Source organism: Eubalaena glacialis, chromosome X, assembly GCF_028564815.1.
Source record: "Eubalaena glacialis isolate mEubGla1 chromosome X, mEubGla1.1.hap2.+ XY, whole genome shotgun sequence".
In the NCBI taxonomy this organism is placed as follows: Eukaryota; Metazoa; Chordata; class Mammalia; order Artiodactyla; family Balaenidae; genus Eubalaena; species Eubalaena glacialis.
The window spans coordinates 6336536-6361831 of NC_083736.1; the positions used below are offsets into that span (position 1 = coordinate 6336536).

At 41.7% G+C, this 25296-nt stretch overlaps 1 protein-coding gene across 1 annotated transcript in view; it reads right to left on the reverse strand.

Moving 5' to 3' along the window:
* ANOS1 (anosmin 1) overlaps window positions 1-25296 on the reverse strand; it is a 187013-nt gene that overhangs the window by 40297 nt on the left and 121420 nt on the right. The window contains exons 4-5 of the mRNA XM_061177692.1: window positions 11200-11422; window positions 2171-2355 (exon numbers count right to left, since the gene is read on the reverse strand). Coding sequence (XP_061033675.1) covers window positions 2171-2355; window positions 11200-11422 — 408 coding nt within the window. The remainder of the gene's footprint in view (window positions 1-2170; window positions 2356-11199; window positions 11423-25296) is intronic.

Sequence of the window (25296 nt, forward strand, 5' to 3'; positions counted from 1 at the left end):
TGAAAGTCAAAATCTCGTGACAAATGCTTGGGCTGTTTTAAAATCTGGTGACTAAATACAGCATTGGAGAGATTTCATCAATAAATTATACATATGAATGAATAAATACATGAAGTAATCATTACAGTATAGAGAAAATGAAATCAGCTTTAGTTTATAGAAGGGAAATGCCTCCTACTTGCGTGCCAAATATAATTTTGGAAGTATGTATGTGAACCCACACACTTAAATTCTGGAAGTACATTGCAACCCAAGACTTTTTTGTTTAATTTGAGTAAATCATGTAAGATCTGCAAAGAGTCGTGTTCCTGAAGGGTGAGGTATATTTCGTCCAATAAAAGGTCCAGAGAAGAAAACTGGACAATGGGACAGGTTCACAGGTCTTGCTGTCCCTACAGCTACGTCCCAAGATATCAAACAACTTGAGCATCTTCCCACTGCCCTCCTCTTCATCAAACTCAGGGCAATATGCCTGCTTCCAGCAATGTCCTAGGGTAGACGTGAAACCTTGGCCTTGACTCCGAGGGATAAACGCCCGAGTTCTATGCCTCATCTGTGCCAAGTGCTGAGCTCAGCTTGGCGCTCAGTGGATAAAACTGGGAAACAGAACTGAATTGAAACCCTCCTACACCTGAGTTTATAATAACTTATGGAAAAGGATCGTCATGTGTACTTTAACGTTCGAAAGAAGCTAAGCATTTCCGAGATCAAAGGAAGAAGCTGACCTCAAGCGTGGCTTTCTACCTCGTTTGGCAGAATTTAAGACAACATTTTCATTGACTTGTTTGTCTAGTTTTAACCTTCAATTTAATGAACTAAAGCCAGCATGCTAGCCACAGCATTTAGCAGACAGAGAAAGGAAGCATTACGTGTGGTGTTAACTAGTGAAAATAGTAATAATAACAGAAATGATAGTGCAAGGTCTTTCCTCTCTCCGAATAAGAGGATATGAAAGAGAAGGGCTTATCATCAGTTACTTTCATAAATCTTCAAATGTATAATTTGGAAATATTTGGAAATTGCATAATTTGGAAAAGTTACAAATGATACTGTAGCACTGTTTAAGGGAGAATGCCATGTAAACCAAATATAATTTTAGGCTGTATTCTGAACATCTTTATGTTCTGTTAAAGCACAATTTTTTAACAAAATAGGTATGGAAGAGAATTGCTAAATTTATCTGACCAGTTTTTTTTTTTCCCTCTAATTTAAGATGTTTCTCTTAACATCACATTTCTCGTTGATTTGGGTGGTATTTAAATGATTTTAGTGTTTATCCTCTCTGAGATACTACTGTTGCGAAAGGGACCAAATTCTTCTTCTAAACACCTGAATACTGAAATGTATTTTATATTTACTGAAAAAAAATCATGGGAATCTTGTCCTTGGAGAAAAATATGACCTGATCAACTTCAGGAGAGAATTTTCCCCTATAGATCTACATGTGGAGAAGGCATTTTAGTTGCTGAAAAGCATGAAGCAGGTTGCATATTGAGAATTTATTCTTTTCTCCATCCATGGCGTCTGCTTGCAGCTGGTAGTCCATTCAACAGCTCTTAAAAAGAAAGAAAATATTTTGCTTTTCACGTCCACAAGACAGAGGAGGAAAAGCACTGGGCAGATAAACTCCAGGAGGGCTGCCATCCAGGTGGCCTACCAGTTGGTAAGCTGACCGAGAAGAAGAAAGCACTTAGGGGAGATTGATGAGCTGCTGGCCGCTTCCCACTAAGTAGTTTTGTGACATGAACCTTCCTCCCGCCACGAAAGTCCCATGCGGAAGAGAGGCTTAAATGTAGGAGAAATAGAGGAGAAGTCGTTGAGATGATCAAATAGCACGCTGACCAGTCCTACGGGTGTTGCACTTCCCGCACTCTAGTCGGTTTTACGTTTATCTCAAGGAAGTGTAGCTCTCGGAATAAATGTGAACGCTCATTAGAAAACCGTCTCCCTTCCACGTGCGCTGCGAACACATTAAGCCAAGTTTCTCGTGGTACCCGGTTATACCTACAGAGCCCGTCCCGTCTTCCGCCAACATGCAGGGCACGTCCACCTTGGATTACGTGATGTCGGCGCTCAGGTTGTTTTGACCGAGGCACAGCAAGCTAAGTTCCTCTCTGTAGGCGAAGGAGACGCTACCTCAAGGGGAAGACAAAGCCTATGAAGCACTAACCTGGGCTACCGTCTGCCAATGCGTGGCGTCGTCTTCACTAGGATGGATTCCGTAATTCCATCTTCTTTGTACCACGTAGATCACAGGCTCAATTGAAATATTGAATTTTGAGGACCACTTAATCTCCAGCTGCCCGGACTGCAGTTCTGTGAATCGTAACTCCTTCCTGGGCTTCAGGGGGACACCTGAAACAGAACCGCGCCCGTTAAAACAGCCTGTGTGTGACCCGGAGTGCGGTGAAAGTTGAGGAAGAAAATCTACGGAAGAGACAAATCTCATCTCATGACAACGGATCCTCTATTTCCTTTCTTAAAAGCAGCTTCTCCCTATCAGGGGTTCACATTTGAAATCTCCTGACACTAAGTTCAGTTTCGCTTTCCCAGTTTTTTAGAGGGTCTGAACTGATTCCTGATTCTGAACAAGGTAACCTCTGGAGCAACTCTTTTATGTGTGATCTTCCAAGTAAATCCTGTCACCAAGCTGTAGCACAGGAGGCTAACCCGGAACCCACACGAGGCGACAGTCGTGAGGAGTCTTGAGTCCTTTTTCCCACGTAACGCGCTCCGTCTCTGCCGATAGATCCTAGGGTCCTTAAAACACGGTTCTCAAGTTTCCTCTCCTCTCTATCTGAGCGAGTTTTCCTTTTAAGGAAAACATTATAAAGCCCAATCCTCTCATGTGGTCAAATCTTACAAGAATGGTTTCCAAAGCATGGGTCTCGTGGATTCCCCAGCTGATTGCTGGGCCTCTGCCCTATTGACTTACCGTCTAAAATTGGAAAAAGATGAATTTATAATGTTTGGTTTTGGCATGAGTGAGTGCCTGGCTTCAGAAGTCCCTCACAGGTGCCTCATTGGAAAGTAGTTCATCATTTTGATTTCTTTTTCCCCCTACAGCGCATGCAAGTTGCCTGGTAACTGAAAGATTTAAGATCCACGGTTCAAAATAGCAGCCGTTATGGAAAGGGAGTTTTAAAACAAATTTATAATACTAAGAGGATATATGAAACTAACTGAATTAGGTAGAGTCTATGGCATCATGATGTTCAATGCCATCCAAACCAAGAACACCAGTTGCATTAAAATCATTCTCTGCTGAGAAAGCATTTGCCTAAAGCACTGACAACTGACCATTTGAAATGGTTAGTTCAGAATGCTGCATTTACTTTTCTGTTTCTTAAGTTTAAACTGAGAAAACTAGAAAATGTGCAAATACAAAATATAAGCTCTGATGCATGTGAGTGATGTGGCTGAATTCAACTCATTTCATTTTGATCTTAATCCAAGCCAAATCTTGTGTTGGGAAATTTTAAAGTCATTAAACACTGAGGTGGACAGAGTTGGATAATTTTTAAATGGCATATGTATATCTGCTCAAAAGCTCACTGACTCTTAAAAACCACTTTCTAGGGCTTCCCTGGTGGCGCAGTGGTTAAGAATCCACCTGCCAATGCGGGGGACACGGGTTCGAACCCTGGTCCGGGAAGATCCCACATGCCGCGGAGCAACTAAGCCCGTGCGCCACAACTACTGAGCCTGCACTCTAGAGCCCGCGAGCCACAACTACGGAGCCCACGCGCCACTACTACTGAAGCCCGTGCGCCTAGAGCCCGTGCTCTGCAACAAGAGAAGCCACCGCAATGAGAAGCCCGCGCACCGCAACGAAGAGTAAGCCCCCGCTCGCCACAACTAGAGAAAGCCCGCGTGCAGCGACGAAGACCCAATGCAGCCAAAAATAAATAAAATAAAAATAAAATAAATTTTAAAAAATACCAAAAAACTATTTTCTAAACAACCACAGTCACCGCCCCTATTGCATTCTCCATGTTGATTTGCTGGCGGGTTGTATCTGTACGTTGCCCTTCACTTGACCATAAAGTTGTCTCATGTGATCCTTGCTGTGACCTCATCAAGTGGGTGAAGGGTGAAGTAGCTACATTTCGAGCACCAGGGAATTGAGTCTGAGGAAGATTAAATATGCCTGGAGCTATGACCCATCTCCGGTTCCTCTCTGAATTTTCTGCCACATTTTGAGTTAGGAAAAGCCACTTAGAAAGGTAGAGAAAAGAAGTGGTTTCCGTAACTCTGCAAGTCCGTTGGACATTGTGATTCTAACGTCCTTGAAGTTCCTGGTTGGCGTGGGACTTCCCTCCTAGTCTTTGCTCCTGCTGTGGCCCTGCACGAGTCTTCTGCAAGCTCATGTCAGAAACTTCTCGGTGCATAACCTTACACTTACGCTTTCATGCCTAGAATATTTCTGCAGAGTGAGTGATTCTCACATCTACCCCCAGTCCCTCTCTGGGCTGCAGGACCTCATCCACCTGCACAAGTCCCCTCTCAAATGCCTCTCCCCGGATACGCCCCTCCTCCTGAGATGTAGGTCTTCGTGACATCTCTAGGCTCTTGGACATCGAAGGGTACCCAGAACCTTTTGTCTTGTGCTTGCACCTGCCAACATCCTGTTGTTTTACTGCAGAGCATAATTTCAGGAACCCCTCAGTCATCCTCTCTCCATGGTGACCACCTGTTTTAGGCACTTTCCTCTCCTGTCTGGACCCTCACCATAGCCTCTAACCCATCACCCTGCAAGCCAATCTCTTTTCTCTAATTCCCTCTTCACCGTATTTCTGGTTATTTTCCTCAAGTGGAGGAGAGAGGCTCTCCTTCTCCTTCTCAGAATGTTCAAGTTTTCTACAGGAGGGAGGGAAACGTCTCTGCATCTCACTCGAGGCATCCATCTTCACCACCGTCTACCAGTCATCTTTCAGCTGATCTCGTGGTACATTTTACGTGTCTGTCACACACGCTGCCTTCACACCCAGCTTTCCCACAAACACCCTGCCAGGCACTCCCTGCTACCATGGCCTGTTCATGGTGTTTTCTTCACTCTGAAATCTCTTTCCTTCTATTTTCTGACCACAGACCCTGGAATACTTCCAGGCTCAGTCCAAATGCCACCCTTCGGAGCCACTCTCCCTAAAGCTCCCAATTGGAAATAAAGGCTCCATTCTTCTGCCAGCTCTTCAGCATTTAACCTGTAACTGTCGAAGTGCACTTAACTGCCTCTCTCCACAGCCAGCGCGTTTAATGATGTCTGTCTTCCCCACAGAGCTAAAGCCCCAGAGGTCAAGAACCATGTCTCCTCAATTCCCACGTCACAATGTCCTTGTAGAGAGCGCTCTGCAAGAGCAAATGGCCCGGAACTGTTCGCTGAAGAAACAGCCCAACCCGCTTTCTTATTCTTCTCTCAAGAATACACCTGGGGACGTAAGAGGACTCGGAACATTTACACACATCTTTGTGACAATGGTAAACCCCTCTCCGCTTGAGAGTCACGGAGGGGAAGGAGAAGACTTATCGCAGGCGTCCGGTGCCACCTTCTCTGGCATGTGTATCCTTTCAAGGAGCTCACATCTCCTTTTCTGTCAAGGTCCTATGGCTCAAGCATTCCTTTACTTACTATTTAAAGAGAAGATGGCTGGTTAGTTCCTGAACCTCACAGAGCACTTTCTCTGAGAGCACTTTCTTGGCTCTCCATGTGTACTCCTCTAGCGTAAACGCAGCTACAGTAAATCCTCAAGTCACTGAAGCACCCTGAACTCGTCAGCAGCAGAGTCGCAGCTGCTGAGTTGCATCCGCACCCCCATGCTCTGAGGCTTCAGTCGTGAAGATCATTCGACTACCAAGAGCCTTCATGCAACATGATGCGCGTCAGGGCACTGTCAGTTCAAATTCCTTCATTTAAGAATCTCTTTAATTATGATGTGCAATGGTCTTGCAATTTGCATTTTAAGAAATGGTCCATCTGGTTTGCATTAGGGTCAGCTGGCTCCCCTGACTGGGAGTAACTGCAGCCCTTGGCTGTAATTGTGTGCAGATGGGGCTCAGCCCTGGACCCTCAGCCCTCACGTCAGTCCTTTCATAGTCCTTGCGAGCTCACCCAGCATCCCGGCTGCATAACCAGATGCAGAGGATGGATCTGTCCTCAGTGTGGTTTTTATTACGTAAATGACTAGGATCTTTCTTTTTTTAGTATTTTTGAACGTATTAGTCATCTGAAATCTAAACTATTCTGTTAAAAACTTCAAAAATGCTATCATATAACAAACATCCCACAATATATGACAATATCAGTGCATTTTTTTTTTCTTTAAAACATAACAAGTATTTTGGTGACATCAAAGGAACAGAAACCCAGTGCTTCAAAAAATGTTGAAACTATACTGATAGAAAACTCAATAAAGACAGACCATCAGCAGTTGCAAATCACCACAAGATCTGACTATTCATATAAATATACTTGTCACAAGTCTAGGTATGAAAATGCAGCAAGATATTGTGTTCCGGGCTTTCCTGGTGGCACGGTGATTAAGAATCCGACTGCCAATGCAGGGGACATGGGTTCGAGCCCTGGTCCGGGAAGATCCCACATGCCGTGGAGCAACTAAGCCCGTGCGCCACAACTACTGGAGCCCAAGCACCACAACCACTGAAGCCTGCATGCCTAGAGCCTGTGCTCCGCAACGAGAAGCCACCGCAATGAGAAGCCCATGCACTGCAACGAAGAGTAGCCCCCGCTCGCCGCAACTAGAGAAAGCCCACGCACAGCAACAAAGACCCAACGCAGCCAAAAATAAATAAAATAAAATAAAATAAAATAAAAATAAAAATAAAAATAAAAAAAGATATTGTGGGGCTGCTTCCCTGGGGGCGCAGTGGTTAAGAATCCACCTGCCAACACAGGGGACACGGGTTCGAGCCCTGGTCTGGGAAGATCCCACATGCCGTGGAGCAACTAAGCCCGTGCGCCACAACTACTGAGTCTGTGCTCTAGAGCCCATGAGCCACAACTGCTGAGCCCACGTGCCACAACTACTGAAGCCCACACGCCCTGGAGCCCGTGCTCCGCAACAAGAGAAGCCACCACAATGAGAAGCCAGTGCACCGCAAGGAAGAGTAGCCCCCGCTCACCGCAACTAGAGAAAGCCTGCGCGCAGCAATGAAGACCCAGCGCAGCCAAAAATAAATAAATAAAATAAATTAAAAAAAAAAAAAGATATTGTGTTCCAGGGATAATATCTCTCATAAAGACAACTGTACTCAAGGAATTTGTGTTTACATCACATTAAGGTACTCAGTCACTATATTCAAAATGTGAAAAGTTAATTTGTGAAAAGTGGCCCATCTCTAAAATCCTGAGGTTTATATATTTCAAATACTAAGAGATTCATGGAAATAGTAAATCAACTCCATCATCACATCAGATCTTTAAGGGAAGAAACAAACTGATATAGGATTAATTCCTGGTTAGCACCTGGTAAAGAAAAATGAGTACTGTGTCACGGCCACCTACCTAACTGAAGGCCACAAACTACTCTGAATCTTTACATTTGGAAAACAAGTTCAGCTTTTCTCTTTCCCTCCCCAAACCAAGTGTCCCAAGTGGGAGTGAGGAGAGGCAGTAAGATACTAAAGCATCACCTCTAGACAGAGGGCAGTCCAACTAAGCCGTAAACCAGACCTAAAATAGGGGAGGATCAAAGGAAAACCAGTGCCCCAACGAACCGGAGCTTGTGTTTCACCCATAGAAGACCAGCTTGTGAATTTCCCACAATCTCACAAAGGTGTGCGTGTCAGAGACTAGCACCTTCGGGCCTGGTTTACCCATGGTAACATGGTCAAAGTCTTCCAGAGGGCTGCTTCTAATAGTCTTTACTTGAAGGGTGAAGGAAAAGCTCTCTTTTGTTTTCCTTTGTTTCAAACCCTAACACCAGTCTGTAAAGTTAACTCAGGCGTCAGCCAAGGACAGTTCTCACAGCATAACCCAAATTAGATGCGCAAATGTAACGCGGGACATTCTGTTGATCATTTCTTCAAAACACACAGTGTTCTGAAAAACTCAAGTTTCCAGCATATAAAGCCTTCGAAGGTATGAAATCAGCCCACACCCCATCCTCCTTTCTACAAAAGTGGACCAGACAGAAAGGATATATGTGTTTCCATGTATTTTAAATTTTTTTCATTAACTCAATAAGCGATAAAAGGAAAAACAGGACAGCGGATGGCACATAGCAATTTATGACAAAAATTAAGAAAGTGATTGGTCCACTTCAGCGAGTGTGTGCGTATGACCACCTGGACGAGGAACTGCTGGGCCGGGTGGAGGCTGGTGTCCTTTGATTTTGCACCCCGGTGCTCACCCAGTACAGGTCATAAGCAATGGCAGGCGCTCCTCATAACTCCTAACACACAGTCAGCAATCACTAACTAAGCTGAAATGTGTCAGTACTCGTAGATCCAGGTGACATCAGTCCCTTTTAAACTCAAAATGGGGGAGACATTGAGAAAATGCCCTTTGGGATTTCCTATGAGATGACACTTCAGTCAGTAGATAATGAATGAATGAAATGGACATGAGGAACTTACAGGTTTGCCCAATAGAATTTGGTTCTTCACGAGGTATATACTCTGTATCTAATTTAAATATTACAACTCCACAAATTAGTTGGAAATTAAGTTCAAAGGAAAAAAGCTCCATGTTATTTATGAGCCTAAAAAATACTGATAAATCAGGGATTGTATTCGATTTAATGTATTCGATCTTGATCTATCTTTTACTTGAGCTATAATATAATAATACAGGGGTGCCCAAAGAGGGCTTGAAGTTTAGGGTCCTATTACAGTAGCTGGAGAGAGTCAAAATAAAAATGACAGGAGAGCTGGCCCAGGTGGGAACAGGCATTAGATGCATTGCTGCTGCCAACCACTGGATCCCCTCAGAGGCGGCCTGCGACCTCAGCCTCAGCACCTGTGAACTGACAGCGGGGCTGGTCCAGCTCAACCAGCGGTGGAGCTCCCTCTTCCTAAGGAAAGCGCCTGCAGAGACCTAGCGTGAGCAGAGACAGGCAGGCAAGCTCATTTCCCAGCGGTCGTTTTGGGGCAATAAGAGGGCACTTATGAAGGTGAGAAGGACAGTGACAGCTGGGCCCCCAAAGACTGTCAGGTTGATTTGCACGCATGTCGTCTGGCTGGATACATGTTTTTCTCCTCACAAAGCCAAGCGCTGGGTCAGGAAGGACCCTTTCCCACAGAGGCTGGGGCCATCAGCACCAGAACCCTCTTTTGATTACTGTCAGATGCTCCCAGGACATGGAAGCCAGCCTTCATTCAGAGAGCAAGGAAAGAATCTCTAGGTAGTGTGTGTGTATATATATATATTTTTTTTTCAAAATAATACTATTTTATTCTTGTGCTCATTATGCAAAAGTCATTGTCAGGTCAAGAGAGTCTTTTTATTCTATTTGTGGTTAGCCCTCCATGAATTGCCTCTGTCCGCAAACACCCAGGTCAAGCCTTACTTGTAGTAGAAAGGTGACTTCAGCCCTTGAAAAAAGCCCATCGTATTAAGTTTAAATTGCAGGTATCTTTCAATCATTAATCATTTATGCTGGCCCTTTATAGAATATTTCCCTTATTCTCGGTGAACCAGGCATACTTGAAATGCATACTGACTCTTCACTGCTTTCACATGAAAAGCATATTTTAATTTATATTGAGTCCTTTAACTGCCTTACTTTTAAAACAAAAAAGGTTTTACAAATGGGTTTTCAACAATCATTCTAAAAGCATCCTATTTTTATGGTAAATGCTGATACTTAAATAGCAAATGATCTATAATAACAGAACAGGTTTCATAATAGTAGACTTTTAAAAAATTAAATGGTGTTAGATTGGGCAGAAGTGATTTTACATAGTTTATAATAAAAGGCATGGAAACAATAAAACTTTAAATCCATTAAGGAAACGTCAGTCTGTTAAGAAAGGGAAAGCAGCAATTATTTTGAATTTGAGACAGTATTTGTGCCAGGTTTCCAAGGATCTTAGGGGAAAAAAATGGAAAACTGGATGGATTCCATAGATTTCAGATAAGAGTATTTCCAAGTGGCAGCTGGAGAAGGATGGCGCAGGTATGTGACTTCTGGGAGACCTGAATTGTTATAAGCCTAAGAATGGACTTCTGAAAATAGTCAACGAGCCCATAATTCAGAACCGGCATTGCAACAACATACACTTGATGCGTGAGAGGGAAAGTGAGAGAGAGCAAGAGAGATTTCTCTTTCTACTTATAATGAATAATGCCTAGTGACTGATTCTATTTTTCTCTTCAAATTAGACCCAAAAAAGTAACGAAATGTTATGTCTCCCATAGTATACTTTTTGGCATGCCAAACGGTACATAATACAACAGCATCGGTTTAACACACAAGAACTTTGTCACACTTACAGAAAGAGGCACGTAACAGCATAAAGGAGTTAAGCGCTCTAGAAACTGCCTATGGATGTAAACTGTTACATCGGCTAAATTGTTTGATAACTTGCATCCCTATCTTTTGGAAGAGGGCAATTCCTCCATCTGGGAACTTCAGATACTAATCAAAATATTTAAAGTTCCCTGCAAGCACACTTCTGTTCTTGGATTATGCCAACAGAAAACCCACAATACTCATGCATCTATTATGCCTTTTTCAGCTGGGCCCCATCGCCAGCCTATTTTCCAAGGATTTGAATACAGTTACTCCAAGGTAGCCAGTGGAGCTTCATTCATTTACTCATGTTGGAGAAAAACACAAAAAAAGTTCCTGAATTGATGGTGGCCTTCCTACATGTTAACTTCTAAAAGAATTCATATGATATAGCCATTATTTTATAATAACTTTAAATGGAGCATAATCTATAAAAATACTGAGCCACGATATTGTACACCTGAAACTAATACTGCAAATAAACCATACTTCAATAAAAAAATAAGAAGAATTCCCATGAAGGATTTACTCCACCCCAATATGAGTTCACTGGGGCTGATTTCTATGGTCCAGTAAGTATTTTCAGATGTTTGTATGTGGCACAAGGTAAATTTTCTTACAGTTCTATCTTTCCTTCCAAGTCACATCTTTGACACCCTCCCTCACACGCACACAAACCCCCCTGTGGCCCTGGAGGTCCCCTCACCTACTCCGCTCTGCTCCTTACCTTTGTACAGAGTCTTGGGCACCTGGCAGGTATGTCCACATCCATTGGAACAACACTTCTTAACCCCAGAGCACTCATTGTCCGCTTCACAGCTTTCGACACAGGCGGCGGCAAAGCCGCTGGCTTTCTCGGGAGCTGGGCAATCCCCCTGCTTTACCGACAGGATGTACTTGAGGAACTCACAGCTGGTCAGGCATTCATAGTTCTTCTTGGGGAACAGAGGCTGGGAGAGAATAGAAAAAAAATTCTCCCGTTAAAGACACATGGAGTCTGATTTCCAAGACATCGGAAAGGCAGGTCAAAATTCTTACTCCATCAAATTCTCCCTTGAATTGTTTACAAAGTAAATGTACTTGCTTTCTTTCCCCCTAAAGAAGTGATCTTTTATGCTAATTTTTTAAAGGACTATGACCCATGACTTAGAGCTTTATTTTACATGCAACAGATACACATCAATTACACATACACGCATTCACAGATTATTGTTACATTCTGAGTTCTGATATTGTAAATTTAATTACATCGAGACATCAATACTCTGACAATTAAATACCAGGGAAAAATTTCACACTCTTAATTTAATTACCAAAGGTGGAAAACTAGAAACAGTAGCTAGAAAAAGCATAATTTCAAGGTTTGAATTAGAATTGTAGGTGAGAATAAAATTGATTGTTAATAATCATATATAGGGCTTCCCTGGTGGTGCAGTGGTTAGGAATCTGCCTGCCAATGCAGGGGACACGGGTTCGAGCCCTGCTCCGGGAAGATCCCACATGCCACGGAGCACCTAAGCCCGTGCGCCACTACTGAGCCTGCGCTCTAGAGCCCACAAGCCACAACTACTGAAGCCCACGTGCCACAACTACTGAAGCCCATGCGCCTAGAGCCCGTGCTCCTGCACCAAGAGAAGCCACGGCAACGAGAAGCCTGCGCACCGCAACGAAGACCCAACACAGCCAAAAAAAATTAATTAATTCATTTTTTTTTAAAAAAAAAAAGTTTAAAAAAAAATTTTTTTAATTAATGATATATAAAATTTGAAAATAACATGAATTGACTGGATTAAAACAGTGTCTCAATTCAAGAACTTTCCAGGTAAAACAGAAGAAAGGTCATGCTTTCAATACTGAAGTACCACAAATCTGTAGCTAGTTAATTTAAAAAAAAAAAAAAAACAACTTTATAAACATTTAAAGCATCATCAGTTCTTAAGGCTTTTCTCTCTTATTCAATTTCACAGCTCATTTTTCTGTTAGCCGCTAGATGTGTTTTACTTCATTGGTTTTTGAAGTTCTAAATTCAGGTTCAAATCTAAGTTAGGAATCAAAGAAGCATGTGAAAGGATCTGGAACAATTATAGAGTTTTGGCCAGCTTTCCTCTTTCAACAAAATGTATACATTACATGCACTGAAAGAAAATACTTAAGTTAGTAAAATCATTGGCCCCTGCCACACCGGCTGAGATTTGCAAGTAGACATAATTTTATTAAATCTGGCAAGTGTTTACTGCTTGCTAAGTTAGCAATCACAGGGACTTAGTTTGCACTATGTTTAATCAAATCAACTCATGGCAAACTTCTTCACACATGAAAACGGAGTATAACTTGGGAATCAGATAACAAAGTAAGGGCTGTCTGTTCATATGACTCTAATCATCTTCATGCCAACCGCCACGCCCTTGAGCTGGGAGGGACAGGAAAGCAGGAGCTGCTATCTCCTCCCCTCACTGATTTACTCACTGAGCTAACGGGCCAGAATTAACAAAAACACTGGCGGAGACAGATCTGCAACATTTGCTCCCACTAAGTGTAAAAGAAGAATGATCATAATTAGCACAATAATTTGGATCTTCCAGTTGATGTAGGGTTGTTCTGTACAATTCTTTTCCTTTTGGCTATGGATTCAAAAATGTGATTTTTTTTGGGGGGGGGGTGGGTATTTTGAGGTCCATGGAAACAAATCGGGAATCAAAGAAAGTTCCTCTCTGCACTGGAGCTTTCTAGACTGGTCCCTGAGCTTGCAGTGTTCCAGATGACATTATGAATATTATATTAGATTGTGTACACGGAGAACTAGGCAGTGCTGTACCAAGTTAGCTCCCAACAGCTACTCAGCAGGACTGGACTCATGGATGTATCTTTTCTTTTCCCACTGCTACAAGTTTCCTGTTTAACATTTCCAAATTCTTCTGTTATTCTGATCATAACGTTACAAGAGCTAAAGACAGAGAGCTGGCTCTGCTTCTCCTATGGCGTGACCATCCACACGTCTCCAACATGCCCCCACCAGGCCCAGCACTGAAATCTGCAAGGAGGGAACTGGGCCCCCTTGGAATTTATAAGAAAGAAATAGTCTTCAGTCCTTGAACTTAAATGAAGATCATCTTACAAATACGTGGATTTGGTACAGTAATCTTATAGAGGCGTTCTACTTAACTGTTCTATTGTTCAGCTCTACTGAAGGCAAATTTTGATGTTCTCTATCAATTATCTTGGATAATCCTCTTGGATTAGGTTGAAAAATATTAATGGTCTGAATATAAATTAGAGAACATATGGTATCTGTACACAAGGTCTCTCCCCATGTCTTTAATCATTGCTTAATGAGAATTTACCACTGAATGGAATAAGGACAAAAATGCTCATAGGTGATAGAAAACGATGTGTGAACATTAGTACTCTAGATATAAAGAAAATGTGTAAATTGGTCCCCTGATCACCAGTTGGAAATCCTGTGAGCAAAAGATCATTTGGGTGCAGGAAAAGAAGCTTCTGACCTTTAAGCGTGTCATATTTCTTGTGCCATTACAAGTTAATCACTCATAGACTTGTCAGGAGGGATGTGAACATTTTAGCAAAGGTGCGGGTTACCCAAATCACAAGGAGTGTCATGCCCCTCAACTTCACAGAAATGAAAACACGCATGACAACAACAGATGCATCTACTAAAAGCTGCATTTCTTGTTTATACAACTGCATCCAGTCTGTTAAGGCAAATTATGAATTGTAAAACTATGTAACTACAATTCCTTTATAAAACTATTCATATGAATAATTTCACACAAATAACCATTTCGCCAGGTCACTGGCTCGAGTTTAAAATTTGGAGAAAACGTAGTTACTATGCAATTAATTTTTTTTTGTTTTTTTGTTTTTTTCTGCCCTGTCCATATACAAAAATAAGAGCGGAATAGTCTTCAAAGATCATGTATTTTTCTAGAGTAGTTAGTGCCTAAAGGATGTCATTATGCATCCAAAGACGGGCTCAAAAAAGCAAAGAGGTGAAGGAAAATGCCCTTGGGTGCACTGCATTAAGGGGAAACTCCTCCATATTTTAATTAACATTCTACACAATATTAATAAATTCTTATAAATCTCTCCTACATCCCATCTCTTAGCCCAAAACTAAGATGTGTTTTCAGTTCCTCACCTGGGCAACACACTAAGCTCATCTTTCTTGTGGCAAATGGTAAAAACAAAATGAAATACTAACAATAGTAACTAACTGTTCTTGGATGCTTTTAAAAAAGATACTATTATCTTCATTTTGTTTGGTGTAAAATGCAAGGTATTGCACAATAAAATAATTTGTGGAGCAATCATGGAATGATGAACACAAACACATCAAACTCAGTAACATATACTAATACATTAGAAATCATATAAATATGAGGCCTCAGATATGGAGAAAACTCTGCATTTGGTGTCTGGTTCAATTCACCAGAACTGCACATGTGCCCAATCTCAATACACAGCCTTGGCAAAGAGCCAGGGCCTGGGGGCTCTCTCCTGGCTCCAGCCAACACACAGGCGTGCAACCTTCAGTGTGGACCCCTCAAATGAGTTCTCCACCATCATCACCACCATCCCCGCCACCCTCACCAGTGGTAGGTCATCGCTAACAGCTGCCGAGGGTCTCCCACCCTGTCACCTCTACCAGCTGCTTCCCTAGCTCACCCCACGTACTCCTTCCCAGGCCCTACAGCCAGGATTATTTCCATTTCACAAATGAGCAGACAGAAGCTCGGGGAGGTTGTAATTTATCCAAAATCACAAACAAGTAAGAGTGTGGGCCAATGTTTATCTAAGGGCTGTCCCGTATCTCAGGGTAAAATTAGAAGATGGCTAAGCCAGTGGCTTTCAACTTGCTTCCCTACTAGGATCACCTGGGGGATTCTAGCACTCCAGAAATATCCAGGACTAGAGCAGAGGGGAAAAATGCACACCGGTGCACAAACACACACACTTATATACCTGTATATATGTAAATCATATATATATATATATATATAAATCAAAAGGTCAGCTATAGTCCAGGAATACTGATAAGAATGAACAACACTGAGATACAGCTTGCACTACTGAACTTCGAGGATAAAAATGTAATTTTTCAGGCATCCAGGTAGAAAAGGTAAGTTGATTATGATGGAGAAAATAAGGTTTCTCCCAGATTAATTTGTCTCTATAAAATTTAATGTGTGACGGCAATACAGCAATGGCTATATAATACTAAAGAATATATATATATATAAAATCAGCTAAGTTGTTATTCAAATAAACATGTGACGGCAATATTCTCAAAGACATAAAGACTCAGAGAATATAACACTCATGAGCCTTTCTTGCAAAACTATGCAATGGTAAAATTCAGCTGTTCCACAAGTTCACAGAAATAAAGAGTAGATGGGCTAGCACAGCACCCCCTGAAAAAAAATATAAAGCGTATACTTATATATTATGTGAGAAAAAAAGTTTGTGCAAACCCATTTGGACATCAGGTATAACAGTAGGCAGAGCCTGTCATGAATAATCTCAAAGAAAATGGTATCTTTTAAAAGACACTGAGACATGATCAAATTTAGAAAGCCAAAAATAAATTAGCATAAAAGAATTACTAATCATTTTGTCATCCACATAAATATAAAACTAAAATTGAAAAAAGTAGGAATTACAGTTTAAAAAGATAATTTGATATAATAAAATTAAAAGAATATGTCTTAAAAAACAGGTAGGTTAGAAGGAATGGAGCAAGAAATCTTGAACTTAATTTTAGGACATCCGTATTCAGGGCTATGATGTACTGCAGCAAAAGGATGCAGAGCAAAATTAGCTAAAGAGAAAAGGCCTATGGGGAGAAGTCCAGAGGAAACCAGGTGCAAACTTTCCCAGTGGAGTCACACAGGATGCATTAAATTCCTCCAGCCACGAGTTGTAACAACACGTGTGAAATGCTGTCAACCAGAGAAGTCCAGGGGAGACTTGAAGCCCAGAGCTTTTCTGGGGGTCTGGTCACATAGGCACCTCCTGCGTAGCATGTACCAAAACCCAGACTCCCAGAAGGAAACAGGTGTCAATACTTTAGGAACAGTGATATTGGTCTGTAGTTTTCTTTTTGTGTGACATCTTTGTCTGGTTTTGGTATCAGGGTGATGGTGGCCTCGTAGAATGAGTTGGGGAGTGTTCCTCCCTCTGCTATATTTTGGAAGAGTTTGAGAAGGATAGGTGTTAGCTCTTCTCTAAATGTTTGACAGAATTCGCCTGTGAAGCCATCTGGTCCTGGACTTTTGTTTCTTGGAAGATTTTTAATCACAGTTTCAATTTCAGTGCTTGTGATTCGCCTGTTTATATTTTCTATTTCTTCCTGGTTCAGTCTCAGGAGGTTGTGCTTTTCTAAGAATTTGTCCATTTCTTCCAGGTTGTCCATTTTATTGGCATATAGTTGCTTGTAGTAATCTCTCATGATCCTTTGTATTTCTGCAGTGTCAGTTGTTCCTTCTTCTTTTTCATTTCTAATTCTACTGATCTGAGTCTTCTCCCTTTTTTCCTTGATACAGACCAATATCACTGATGAACACAGATGCAAAAATCCTCAACAAAATACTAGTAAACAGAATCCAACAACACATTAAAAGGATCATACACATAATCAAGTGGGCTTTATCCCAGGAATGCAAGGATTCTTCAATATACGCAAATCAACCAACGTGATACACCATATTAACAAATTGAAGGAGAAAAACCATACGATCATCTCAATAGGTGCAGAAAAAGCTTTCAACAAAATTCAACACCCATTTATGACAAAAACTCTCCAGAAAGCAGGCATAGAGGGAAGCTACCTCAACATAATAAAGACCATATATGACAAACCCACAGCCAACATCATTCTCAACGGTGAAAAACTGAAACCATTTCCACTAAGATCAGGAACAAGACAAGTTTGCTCACTCTCACCACTGTTATTCAACATAGTTTTGGAAGTTTTGGCCACAGCAATCAGAGAAGGAAAAGAAATAAAAGGAATCCAAATCGGAAAAGAAGAAGTAAAACTGTCACCGTTTGCAGATGACATGATACTACACACAGAGAATCCTAAAGATGCTACCAGAAAACTACTAGAGCAATCAATGAATTTGGTAAAGTAGCAGGATATAAAATTAATGCACAGAAATTTCTTGCATTCATATATACTAATGATGAAAAATCTGAAAGAGAAATTAAGGAAACACTCCCATTTACCATTACCAAAAAAAGAATAAAATACCTAGGAATAAACCTACCTGAGGAGACAAAAGACCTGTATGCAGACAACTATAAGACACTGATGAAAGAAATTAAACATGATACAAACAGATGGAGAGATATATCATGTTCTTGGATTAGGAGAATCAACATTGTGAAAATGACTATACTACCCAAAGCAATCTACAGATTCAATGCAATCCCTATCAAACTACCAATGGCATTTTTCACAGAACTAGAACAAAAAATTTCACAGTTTGTATGGAAACACAAAAGACCCCGAATAGCCAAAGCAATCTTGAGAAAGAAAAACAGAGCTGGAGGAATCAGGCTCCCTGACTTCAGACTATACTACAAAGCTACAGTAATCAAGACAGTATAGTACTGGCACAAAAACAGAAGTATAGATCAATGCAACAGGATAGAAAGCCAAGAGATAAACCTACACACTTATGGTCACCTTATCTTTGATAAAGGAGGCAAGAATATACAATGGAGAAAAGACAGCCTCTTCAATAAGTGGTGCTGGGACAACTGGACAGCTACATGTAAAAGAACGAAATTAGAACACTCCCTGACACCATACACAAAAATAAACTCAAAATGGATTAAAGACCTAAATGTAAGGCAAGACACTATACAACTTTTAGAGGAAAAGATAGGCAGAACACTCTCTGACATAAATCACAGCAAGATCCTTTTTGACCCACCTCCTAGAGTAATGGAAATAAAAACAAAAATAAACAGATGGGACCTAATGAAACTTAAAAGCTTTTGCACAACAAAGGAAACCATAAACAAGATGAAAAGACAACCCTCAGAATGGGAGAAAATATTTGCAAATGAAGCAACTGACAAAGATTAATCTCCAAAATATACAGGCAGCTCATGCAGCTCAATATCAAAAAAAAACAAAACAACCCAATCCAAAAATGGGCAGAAGATCTAAATAGACATTTCTCCAAAGCAGATATACAGATTGCCAACAAACACATGAAAGGATGCTCAACATCATTAAACATTAGAGAAATGCAAATCAAAACTACAATGAGATATCATCTCACACCGGTCAGAATGGCCATCATCAAAAAATCTACAAACAAGAAATGCTGGAGAGGGTGTGGAGAAAAGGGAACCCTCTTGCACTGTTTGTGGGAATGTAAATTGATAACAGCCACTATGGAGAACAGTATGGAGGTTCCTTAAAAAACTAAAAATAGAACTACCATATGACCCATCAATCCCACTACTGGGCATATACCCTGAGAAAACCATAATTCAAAAAGAATCATGTACCACAATGTTCATTGCAGCTCTATCTACAATAGCCAGGACATGGAAGCAACCTAAGTGTCCATCGACAGATGAATGGATAAAGAAGATGTGGCACATATATACAATGGAATATTACTCAGCCATAAAAAGAAACGAAATTGAGTTATTTGTAGTGAGGTGGATGGACCTAGAGTCTGTCATACAGAGTGAAGTAAGTCAAAAAGGGAAAAACAAACACCATATGCTAACACATATATATGGAATCTAAAATTAAAAAAAAAAATGGTTCTGAAGAACCTAGGGGCAGGACAGGAATAAAGATGCAGACGTAGAGAACGGACTTGAGGACACGGGGAGGGGGAAGGGTAAGCTGGGACAAAGTGAGAGAGTGGCATGGACTTATATACACTACCAAATGTAAAATAGCTAGCTAGTGGGAAGCAGCCGCATAGCACAGGGAGATCAGCTCGGTGCTTTGTGTCCACCTAGAGGGGTGGGATAGGGAGGGTGGGAGGGAGATGCAAGAGGGAGGAGATATGGGGATATATGTATACATGTAGCTGATTCACTTTGTTATACAGCAGAAACTAACACCATTGTAAAGCAATTATATTCCAATAAATATGTTAAAAAATAAATAAATAAAATACAAGGAAGAAAAAAAAATAGTTTAGATCAGTGAGCCCCTCTTCTCAGTTAGGGATTGGTGGGAAAACCTCCCCCCGCCCAAGTCTAAGTTTCCAGAAGCCAGCCAAGGGCCAACCTTTTAAGCAGGAATTTCTAAGGATAGGTTTGCTATGATAACTCCTCTGCACAGGTAACCATGGCTATTTCCAGATGGTAGACTTTGGAGTAAAGGTTAAGTTTTAGTCTCCTGTGCAGTTTGTTATATAAATGTTTCAATGGGCATATATAATTTCTATAAAAAATAAAGACATTATACTGTTTAAAAAACAACCCAAACTGCCAGTTGTATCTTTCAAAGAAGGCATCTAAATGCTAAGTATGCATGAAATAGGAAAAAGCATTCTCAATTCAAATGTTTCTAATTTATGCTTGGAAATGAAATTATAATTTGCTTGGAAACTCAGTTACACATCCTAATTTATTAAATGTGATTACAGTTAATTTGGTTCCCAGGCAAACTGTAGACCTTGGCCGTGAATACTGTAAAATTAGGAGAAAATCAGAAACATGTATCTGAAGATAGTCACTTTCCTACGAGTACACGCCCCTGTTGCTAAATTAGAGTCATCTTTACGTATGTTTATCTCAGCTTCCTCTTCCTTGGCTTTTCTATTTATTTTGAAGGCAAATGTGACACACCGTACGAGGGTATCAACCGTCAGATTCTCCACTGGGAACATCTCTCCAGAATCGTGCTGGAAGATCTTTGGAAGATCGCCAGGCACAAAAATAATTCCAAAAATGCAAAATTTTCTAGAGAATCAGGGACAGTTAGGACACTTGATAAACCACCATTTCCTTCTCTCCCCTTCGTCCTGCATTTTGTTACTAGGAGCTACCAAGCATGTCTATGAATAATTAGCCCACTGAAGCCTTTATATACTGACTCAGAAGCCAAACTGGCATTCTAGGTACTAGGGATCCACTGATGAACAGAAGAAAAGCATGACAGTTATGCCCCACTATGCTTACAGTTTATGCCTCTACTAACAAACATGTGACATCATTACGCAGTTTCATTTGTATTAAAATAGAGGTGGACGCAGGAGGTAACGCAGGTACACACACGTGAGGTCAAAGGAGGATTAGACAAGGAGAAAGCTTTTAAGATAAGCTGTCAACACTTAGCATGAGTTAAATGGGTAAGCGTGATGTGGAAGGGCAGAGGACTATCCTAGAAGGAAAGAATGACAAACACGAGGGCAGAAGCAAATACAGGGTACTCCATTCACGGCACGGCAAATACATCAGTAAGGCAGGAGCTGCATGCTGTGGTGACAACATTAGTGCTGCAAGTCTTGGTTTCTTCAAATGTAAAAGGGGAATAACGATAATACTTATTGTGTACTATTACCCTAAGCATTGAAGTATATTAAACACTTGGCACAGGTTCTGCCACATAATCATGTTGAAATTACTGCTAGCCCCGAAAAGAAGTATTAGAGTTTTAAAACATCATTCTAGAAATTCTACAAAAAAAAAACAAAAAAACAATGAGAAACACAAGAGGTTAATTATAGATTGCCAAAAATCCTCATATGAAAAATTTCTTTTGAGGAAGAATAAACTGTCAAGTTGTTCAATGTACATATTTACTCTGATTTGTAGTTTTAAGTTTCTAACATGTTTCCATCTCAGAGAATTTTGCAAATACTGTCCCATCCAAGTTACAAGCAAAATCATACTTCAGAAAAGAGATACACTTTCACAGTCTTAGAAATTATAAAAGGTCTATACCCCCAATTCCAATGTCATCGCGGGGAGGGGGGCATTCCCCGCACAAACACCAAGCAATTCTCAGACCCCCGCTGGGTGTTTACACAACTCAACTCAATTCTGACACTATCTCCCTGGAGACGGCATCAGACCCCACAGGTCACGGACTCAGTCCTACAGGACGACATCCCCTACTGCCTCTGCACAGGCCAGTTCCAAGTTCAGGTTGTCGCCTGTGCTTCTCACCAAAGGATTACAGATTGGAGGTTCCAACAAGCCCCACTCAGGTTCAATTAGTTTGCTAGAGTGCCTCAGAGAAGTCAGAGAAACATTTTACCTACTGTATTACCAGTTTCTTACAAAAGGATGTAACGCGGGAACAGCCAAATGGAAGCCGTGTATAGGGCACTGTATGGGGAAAGGACACAAGATACTTTTCCCAAATCTCCACGTGTTCACCAGCCAGGAAGTTCTCTGAAGCCAGTCCCCTGGGGGTTTGATGGAGGCCTCATTACTTGGGCATGACTGATTAGCTCATGAGCCGCTGAGGACTGAAGTCAATCTCCAGCTCTTCCCTCCTTCCCTTAAGCCAGAGGGTGGGAGGAAAGTTCCAACCCCTAATTACAGGGTTGTTTCACTGGCAACCAGTCCCCCGTGAGCAGGTGCTTTGCAAAGGTCACCTCATTAAAGTAACAAAAGACACCATGTGAGAGCTCTCACCACTTAGGACATTCCCAAGGACCTCTGTGCCAAGAAGGGGGTCGAAGACCAAATGCATATATTTCTTCTTATAAATCGCAGGATCCCAGAAATCTTCCTTGAAATTTCTCTTCCTTTGTTTATACACTACTACATGGATAGCATACTTTCAGACTGATTGTACCATCGCAAAGTGAACTAGAAATTAATGTGAATAGAATGTTATTTCCTCATTATAATGTGCAAGGGAAATTACAAATACCATAGGTTAGCAAAAGGGTTCTCAACAGAAGTGACTTTTGCCCCACAGAGAGTATTATAAGGCAAGGCCTGGAGACATTTTTTGGTCCTTACAACCGGGAGGCGAGTGCTCCTGGCATCTAGTGAGTGGGTAGAGCCCAGGGATGCTGCTAAAGATGCACAGGACAACCTCACGGCAGAGAAGTATTTATCCAAAAATGTCAATAGTGTCGGAGTTCAAAGACTCTGGATTAGAGCAGTATATTGATTAATTAGCCAGAAAAGCACAAATGTGAAAGGGAGATAAGTTTCCATCACTCTCTGGAGAAGTCCAGAATCCTCTGTAGGAGACAGACATTGAAACAACAAAACCACGATGTCATAAGCACTGTGACAGACATGTACAAATCCAGTGAGAACGGCTGGTAGCACATAGTCAAAAACCATCTCGACAGTGTCCAGCAGTGCGTCATACGACAGGGACAAAGAGAATGAAGTCACAGCTTCTGCTCCCACTCGGCCTGCCTTTCAGGAGCAAGAAAATGTAAATAACCATATCAGTTAATAAACACAGGAGAGATACTAGCTCACACGAAGGTCAAAGAAGGCGCTCAGAAGATGTGACAGCTGTCTTAAATTAAGAAAGGCAGGAGTGAAGAGGACCGTTTGAATGTCAGTGTTTCTTCAGCCATAAAGAATCAATTGTGCAAAACCAGAGTAGTCAGAGCACAGTCTGGAGAGCTTCAATTCGTTTGGTTTATTTGGCAAAAACCCTCTACATATGCCTGTTGAGGAATGTGGGAACTGACCTTCTGGAAACAACCATAAAACTGGACAGAATATAGGTAACAGCAGACAATGGCCAACAGCTAGCACAGGGCTGTACGCCCTGAGAGAGCACACAAATGAGGTGAGCCCGGAGATGGCCAATAATGCATGGCTGGGGTAGGTTCAAGTCCACAGTGCAAGGAGGGGTGACCCAAAGGTAGTCCTGCAGCTTTTCTGAGTCGAGGAGAAAGAGATCAAAGTTTGAGGCACCTGAAAGGAGTAGGTCTTGTGGGCAAAAAATCAGGAAGGATGGAACTAGGCAAAGAGAAACCCAGAGAGCTGTGAGGGACTCCTCAAGTTTTGGGCTGAATACTGCTTTCTTTTAACATTCTTTTTTTTTTTTTATCTTCTTTTCCTTTATGGTTTATCCCAGGACACTGAATATAGTTCCCTGTGCTCTACAGTAGGACCTTGTTGTTTATCCATCCTACATGGAAAAGCTTACATCTGCTAACCCCAAACTCCCACTCCACCCCTCTCCCAACCCCCTCCCCCTTGGCAACCACAAGTCTGTTCTCTATGTCCATTAAGCCTGTTTCTTGAACATGCATGAGGTGAAAGCACATGAGACCGGGGAAGGAACAAACAGAAAGCACCACAGCAGGCAATTCCTGGAGTTCTAAGGAGGCTAATACCTCACATTCCAACCGTCAGAGCAGAAAGGATACGTAATACCCAGGGCATCGGAGAGAGTCCTCAGAAAAATATCACTATAGTAATGGGGACAAATTAGCCCTAGACTAAAGGCTGCTCTGAATCTGCCCTAAGAAAGTTTAAAAGCAAGTCTCTACAAAAGCAAACTGATCGCAAGTAACTACATGCCAGAACAATCGAATGCTTTTTACAAAATACAGCAAAATTCAGAACACGAAAATCTGACATCCAATCAAAAAGCATCAGGCATGCTGGACTTCCCAGGTGGCGCAGTGGTTAAGAATCCGCCTGCCAATGCAGGGGACACGGGTTCGAGCCCTGGTCCGGGAAGATCCCACATGCCACGGAGCAGCTAAGCCCGTGCGCCACAACTACTGAAACCACGTGCCACAATTACTAAAGCCCACGTGCCTAGAGCCCGTGGTCCACAACAAGAGAAGCCACTGCAATGAGAAGCCCATGCACAGCAACGAAGAGTAGCCCCCGCTCGCCACAACTAGAGAAAGCCGGTGCACAGCAATGAAGACCCAATGCAGCCAAAAATTAATTATTTTTAAAAAAGTACTTTCTTTTAAAAAAAAAAAATCATCAGGCATGCAAAGAAGCAGGAAACTATGACACACAACCAAAAGGGAAATAAGAGAATCTAAAGAAACAGAGCCAGAAACGACACAGGTGATGTAATTAGCAGAAAAGGACATTTATCGATAAAAGGATATTATAAATATGCTCTATATGCCCAGAAATGTAGAAGAAAACATGGACACAGAGAGGAGAGGAACAGAAGATGCAGGAAAGACCTGCATGGAACTTCCAGAAGTAAAAAGGAAGAAACAAAAACACGCCAGAGAGGATTTAAAACGTGTCAGGCGCTGTAGAAGAAAAGATCACTTGATGGGAACTTGAAGACACAATGATAAAAACTATCAAAATGAAGCAGACAGTGGGGGGAAAAATGAGTAAAAAACATGATCAGAGACTGACTGACCCAGGAGACCATATAAAGTCTGTCATGTATAATTAGGGCCCCAGAAGACAGGACACAGAGGATGGGGCAGAAAAAAAATTGGCCCATATGTTTAAAATTTGATTAAAATTATAAGCCCACAGGGCTTCCCTGGTGGCGCAGTGGTTGAGAATCTGCCTGCAAATGCAGGAGACATGGGTTTGAGCCCTGGTCTGGGAAGATCCCACATGCCGCGGAGCAACTAGGCCCGTGAGCCACAACTACTGAGCCTGCGCGTCTGGAGCCTGTGCTCCGCAACAAGAGAGGCCGCGATAGTGAGCGGCCCGAGCACCGCGATGAAGAGTGGCCCCCACTTGCCACAACTAGAGAAAGCCCTCGCACAGAAACGAAGACTCAACACAGTCAAAAATAAATAAATAAATTAATTAATTAATTAAAAAAAAATTATAAGCCCACAATTAGAAGAAACTTAGTGACCCCAAACAGAAGACACATAAAGGCCACCCCATC